We start from the raw sequence: 6,632 nt of genomic DNA, 5'->3' as shown, positions 1-6,632 counted from the left end.
CAAGCGAAATAGAGAAGGGAAAGCTGAATGAGTGTCTTTTGTTTCCTTGTGTTAAATTGCTTTAAAAACAGCCGGGTTGTGAAGTTATGGCGCACTTATCTTTAATACACACCTGTTGCTTCTGACCGTGGCGAAAATGAGTTAACTTATGCAACTTGCAGAGCTTGACAAACCAATCATTCTGGAGGAAGTTAAATCTGATTTATACGGCAAATGTGGCATTACCGTATGTTTATTTGACAGAGTAAGCCTCTTTAGGTATAAACAATAGGGCGCTGCTGCTGATGTGTTAAATTTGTCAAGATTTGTTTGATTGAGTCGAATCATTTCAATCAATCGATTGAATCGGTTTACAGTAATTCGGCGAATTGACTCTCACATTTCAGAGATAAGCCAATTTTCCCATACAGATAGACGTGTTTACATATGATTAAAACGACAAAATACAATGGCAGTACAATTAAAACACGAAATGTGTACGGATTTTAAACATACTTTAGGACAAGACCTGACCGTGTTAAGGAACCGAATTTACTGAAATAAACTGTTCGAAAGAACCGATTCGTCAGCCACAAATGATAGTTTACTCACTATTTACGTACCCTCGTCGAGCTTTTAATGTTTGAGTTTCCTTTTTTTCTGTTAAAAATAAAATAAGATATTTTGAAAAATGCTAGAAACATGTAACTATTGATATGAAAGTCAGTGGTTACAGGTTTTCTGATATATATATATATATATATATATATATATATATATATATATATATATATATATATATATATATATATATATATATAGCTTTGTGACGAGTGAATAAGTAAATCGTGATACAGCGTTTTATAGTATTTTCTAGCTCTACTAAAACTATACAAGAAATACAATTATGAAACGTTAGACATAAATATATTTTAGCTAAGTTAAAAGAAGCTGACGCTTCAAAATTTACAGATTATTAAAGGTATCGCAAAGGCATTGGGCCCACTTCTTTTATTTTAAAAAATTACTCTTATTTTGTAATTGTAGGAGGTCGCGACTGCGCATGCCTATGTTCCGTATTAGCATGAAAGAAGAACAAGGGACTCCAGTTTTCTAGTAATCTGCCGGTTGGGTCATTGGAAACCAACTGTATCATATCATATGCTGTTATTGCAGATTCTATTCGACCAATGTACAGTCAGGACCATTGACTTGGGAAATGAGGACCCCTGCCTGGCCACCACTGTGCGGTTCTTGATGGTGGGAATTGGGAAAGATGCAGATTGACTGATCTTCAAGTAATCAACCAATCAACTAACTTAACGGACTAAATAATATGTAAGACATAAAAATTACATTAAAATTTTTTTTTAAAAATTAAAAGCAATGTCCAGACTTTCGTTATATTTACAGAGTAATTATACCTTTTCTTGAGTTTACAGGTATCATCTTTTCAGGCTTAGAGGCGCTTCATACATCAGGGGACCTTTCAAAGTACGTGCATGTTAACTTACCTTAAATTGAGGATGTCTTGCTGAAATTAATTGGATTAACAAATGTGTTTATTAGTAACGTTAGGAATATTTTATTATGTTTTGATGATTTTTTTCAGAGTAAAGCCTCTTCTTTACATTACATTTAATCAGTTTTTTTTTATCAGGTCATGAAAACCATTTCACTGCCCCTCTACCAAACGGTTGACCATGTTTTGACTGTTTTAAAAACGACTGTTAAGGATTAAATAACTCACAACATTGTTGCTTTACAAAAAAAAAAATCAAATAAACATAATCATGTTGCACTAATTCACTTGACTTTGGTTTTATTCTTTAAAAAAAAGAAATAATCTAAAAAATTAGAATCTGAAATATTTTATGGCGAAAAAGTTTGAAAAAAGTGTTTTATTTATTTAGTTAATATTTTTTTAAAAAAATGCACTGGTATTACTCTTTATATTTTCAGATTTTTCATAGTATATGTATTAAATCTGGTACTTTTACCTTAAACTGACATATCAACCATTTGGCAGAGGCTGATATTTTAGAAATCATGGGGTGTGTTGAAAAAATGCATTAAATGTGTTAACTAGTGACATTGGGAGTTATGAAATGCAATTCAAACATTTCTTTTTTCTTGGTGGGGTAGTTAAAGGGTTAACTTGCTCTTTGAGGCCTTGAAAAGGTCTAGGACCAGAGAGGTACAATTCTCATTATTAGTACAAAATTTAGTATTACTATTCATATTTTATTTTCTGAAATTTAACCAAGTTGAGTTCAAAACAAGAACAAACTACTTTTAGTGTGGTATGAAAGTTCCCTTTTGTTTGTTAAGTAAGTGTTTCTGTGCCTAATTAAAGATTTTTAAATTGATTTCATTTTCTAAAGTTAATTTATTTTTTCAAAAGATTCACAAATAAACAGTCCCAATTATATTTTGTACCACTTTCCTAACCCTTTACATGTGCCTCCTAAGGGTGAAAAAAGTCATTTAAAAGAGTGACACAACTACACAATTGCACATCATCATCATGTTATCCGCTTGTTAAGTGGTGACGTGTTTGTGATGTATGTATACTGTTTCCGGGTCCAAGCTGCCATTCATTTGAGTGGAGAAAACATTCATTTATGATCGCGTTTTATTCCTATCACACATTAAAGTTAATTTTACATAAAGTCATAGTGTACACAACAATCTCTGGGTTTGCTGCATAACAAATACCAAAATTTTAACAATTTATAAAACAATGAATCACTTTCTGGCCATCGGATATTAGGCATGGACATATATATTGCGATCGTGACTTTCAAAAGTATTAAATCGCTTTCTAAAGGTTTATTATTACCATTTCATGAATCTCCCCATTCATTTGAATAGAGCAATTGGACCCGGAAGCCGCTCCACGCGACGTCACACTTAACAAGCAGATTTAAGCATCAAATAAAAAAATTAACATTTTTTTGTTAAAATTCTTATTAATTCCAAAAAAAAAAAAAATTTCTTGGACATTTCTCAAATTTTTTGCACCCCTTAATTTTAAGCGGGCTTACAATCAAATTGTAAATAAATTATTTCCTTCAAAAAAATGTAAATCTTTACCTGGTTTTTAAAATCTCTTAGGATCCTGTGTTTAGTGTATTCAGATTAGTGAGTTTATCAGATACATCTGTCAACTAATTGTTGTCTCATATTTTAATTGTTTAAAGAATGCCTCGTAAAGGAAAGAGATCCCAAGCTCAAAAACAGCGTCGGAGAAACGATCGAGCTTCACACTTGAACTCTGTCCAGGTACTGTCTCTTAGATTTCAACATGTTAATCCCCAAGCCCAGCAATAATGTGTATATTGTAGCTGTGTTGTAAGTGTTCAATAAGGTTTGGCATAACTTTCCCATGCCAAATTCTGTTTTCATTCTATTTCCATTTTCCTCTAAAAAGGTATTTGATGCAATGCTTACACCTGTGTATTTCAATCTTGATTCAGTATTGATTTTATTTATTAGCACGTCAGGTATTTGTCAGTTTTCAGCTAATATGGCTTCTGACAATACATTGAGGTCATAATAATCAAAATAATAATAATAATAATCAAAGTAACTGGTCTGTGCAAGAAACTGACTATTATTATTGTTTTATAATTATTACTTTAATTTACAAGCTCATTAAATGGTTTTGAGCACATTCATGAAAGTCTGCAGCTCTGCGTCTAGCCACAAAAAAATGGGAATTAACAAATGTCTGAAATATTCAACAAACACAAAAAGATGAACAAAATACATGTCTTCACCCTTCATTGTAAACTGACGGCATCAGCACATTTGTGAGTTTGTGTATGCTTGTATGTTATTATGCCACAATAATATGTTCACACTGCAGATTGCAGAGGCTGTGGATTAACGGTAATGTTAGTAACGTTAATTATGGTGTTAGTTTTTTTTGCACAGAAAGATTGTTTCATTAATCACATATGAACACTGCCTCAGCTAGAAGTCTTCTTAATAAAAAAGAGGATTGGGGTCAGGTTCGTACATTCAGATTTTCAGCTTCTTAATAACATTTCACAAAAATATTCTTTGGTATTTCTGAACAGGGAATACATATTTGCAGGCAGTGACTAATAAAGTACACCATTGTGCGCAGTCAATTAAACAGGGTTAATGTTGTTTTGAAGTAACACTTACATGCTATTTCAGACTGAAGATTCAACATAACATGGTAAACAACATAGGGACTGTGCCATATGTTGTGGATTTGTTAAAAAATGAACAGCTATAATGGCACACATCACACACATTATGCATTCAAATGAGATTATTTAAATTTTTTACATGCTCTGATGGGTGCTGCTCGCTTGTAGATGATGGTTCATCACATAAACGTGGACACCACAGCCTTCTATAGAGGTAATCTGTGTTTATTAGCCATTTTATGCCAATTTAAAGTTACAAATACAATGAACCTTGTGCTCATAACATTACTTCATGATTATTCATCTGTATTAGCCTTTTTGAATTCTACTTTACTATTTTATTAAACCCAAAAGTCTGAATGTGCAAATATAAAACCAACTTTACCTCAATAAAAAATACTTCTTCGATTGCCTGTGTGACTAATTCCACAGCAATTTTTCATTTTTGGGTTAACTCTTTCTATAAGGAACATTTTTAGAGTAAGGGTGGGTGGTATGTTATAGAATAAGTAGTTTTATTTCACAGTAATGATATACACTTATCGGCCACTTTATTAGGAACAACTGTCTGACTGCTTGTTAACGCAAATTTCTAATCAGTCAATCACATGGCAGCAACTCAATGCATATAGGCATGTAGACATGGTCAAGACAATCTGCTGCAGTTTAAACCGAGCTTCAAAATGAGGAAGAAAGGTGATTTAAGTGACTTTGAACGTGGCATTGTTAGTGCCAGACGAGCTGGTCTGAGTATTTCAGAAACTGCTGATCTACTGGAATTTTTACGCACAACCATCTCTAAGGTTTACACTTTACAGAGAATTCATTCATTCATTTTCTTGTCGGCTTAGTCCCTTTATTAATCCGGGGTCGCCACAGCGGAATGAACCGCCAACTTATCCAACAAGTTTTTACGCAGCGGATGCCCTTCCAGCCGCAACCCATCTCTGGGAAACATCTACACACACACTCATACACTATGGACAATTTAGCCTACCCAATTCACCTGTACCGCATGTCTTTGGACTGTGGGGGAAACCGGAGCACCAGAGGAAACCCACGCGAAGGCAGGGAGAACATGCAAACTCCACACAGAAACGCCAACTGAGCCGATTTTCGAACCAGCGACCCAGCGACCTTCTTGCTGTAAGGCGACAGCACTACCTACTGCGCCACTATCTCGCCTTTACAGAGAATGGTCTGAAAAAAAAGGAAAAATATCCAAATGCCTTGTTGAAGCCAGAGGTCAGAGGAGAATGGCCTGACTGGTTTGAACTGATAGAAAGGCAACAGTAACTTAACAACCGAGGTGTGCAGAAGAGCATCTCTGAACGCTCTACAAACCTTGAGGCGCATGGGCTACAGCAGCAGAAGACTACACCTGGTGCCACTCCTGTCAGCTAACAGGAAACTGAGGCTACAATTCGCACAAGCCCACCAAAACTGGACAATAGAAGATTGGAAAAACATTGCCTGTGTAACAGAGGCCAGTTAGTAAGTGCTGTGCAGGTAAACCTCACTCCTCTGACCTCTAAAGGTGCTCTAGCAACAGATGCTAAAGGCAATGGACTTTACCCTCCTTGGTAAAGCAACCGACTATGCGAAAGGTCACCGGTTCGATACCAGCTCGGAGAGAGTTGGGTGGCAAAGGAACGGCGGGGTTACACCTGCTCTGATTTCTGCTGCAACATTTAGATGGTAGAGTCAGAATTTGGTATCAACAACATGATAAAAGCATGGATCCATCCTGATTATATCAATAGTTCAGGCTGATGGTGATGGTGTAATGGTGTGGGGGATATTTTCTTGTCACACTTTGGGCCCATTAGAACCAATTGAGCATTGTGTCACCAGATCACAATTCAACAGAGCACCTTTGGGATGTGGTGGAACAGGAGATTCACATGATGGATGTGCAGCTGACAAATCTATCATGTCAATATGGACCAAAATCTCTGAGGAATATTTCCAGTACCTTGTTTAATCTATGCCACAAAGGATTAAGGCAGTTCTGAATGCAAAAGAGGGTCCAACCCAGTACTAGTAAGGTTTGCCTAATAAAGTGGCCGGTGAGTGCATATGCACATTTCATGATATAGTTATTTGTAAAGGTAGCTTAGTTATTCTGCTCTACATAATAAATTAATTAAATAGTTTAGAACTGAAAAAATTGAAACCTTATTTCAGTACATTTATACTTTTATTTGGACATGATACATATAGTGAATGAACCCTAAGAAGGTCCCTTGACATGAAAAAGAAATAATACCTGGTTGTAAAATATTGGTTATGTGTGTGCTGCACTGCTATTTTAGGATTTATGGCAGGACAGCAGTCATGTGATTTGGCTCTTGCTATGATCTGAGTAAATACATCTTTGTTGATTAGTATGTGGAAGTATAAGTAAGATTTTGTTGAATGTTGAAACAGACTGCCTGACAATGTTGAAAATTGATTTATTGATCTTCA

At 35.2% G+C, this 6,632-nt stretch overlaps 1 protein-coding gene and 1 long non-coding RNA gene across 10 annotated transcripts in view; one reads left to right on the top strand and one right to left on the bottom strand.

Moving 5' to 3' along the window:
* Positions 1-6,632, bottom strand: part of LOC101883647 (uncharacterized) — a 713,507-nt gene that overhangs the window by 658,857 nt on the left and 48,018 nt on the right. The window lies entirely within an intron of this gene.
* setdb1b (SET domain bifurcated histone lysine methyltransferase 1b) overlaps positions 14-6,632 on the top strand; it is a 28,387-nt gene continuing 21,768 nt past the window's right edge. For 2 of the 8 annotated variants that reach the window (XM_087286256.1, XM_087286252.1), the window contains exons 1-4: positions 14-226; positions 1,156-1,317; positions 1,422-1,473; positions 3,183-3,264. In XM_087286256.1, coding sequence (XP_087142382.1) covers positions 3,184-3,264 — 81 coding nt within the window. In that variant the 5' untranslated portion in view covers positions 14-226; positions 1,156-1,317; positions 1,422-1,473; position 3,183. Of the gene's footprint in view, positions 259-1,057; positions 1,318-1,421; positions 1,474-3,182; positions 3,265-6,632 lie in introns of those variants that run through there. The other 6 variants (XM_087286255.1, XM_087286251.1, XM_087286257.1 and 3 more) reach the window with 3 other exon arrangements.

This window comes from Danio rerio, chromosome 16 (genome assembly GCF_052040795.2).
Source record: "Danio rerio strain M-AB ecotype USA chromosome 16, GRCz13ab, whole genome shotgun sequence".
NCBI classification, from domain to species: Eukaryota; Metazoa; Chordata; class Actinopteri; order Cypriniformes; family Danionidae; genus Danio; species Danio rerio.
Note: the sequence above shows the minus strand (reverse complement) of the source record. Positions and strands in the feature narration are given on the sequence as shown.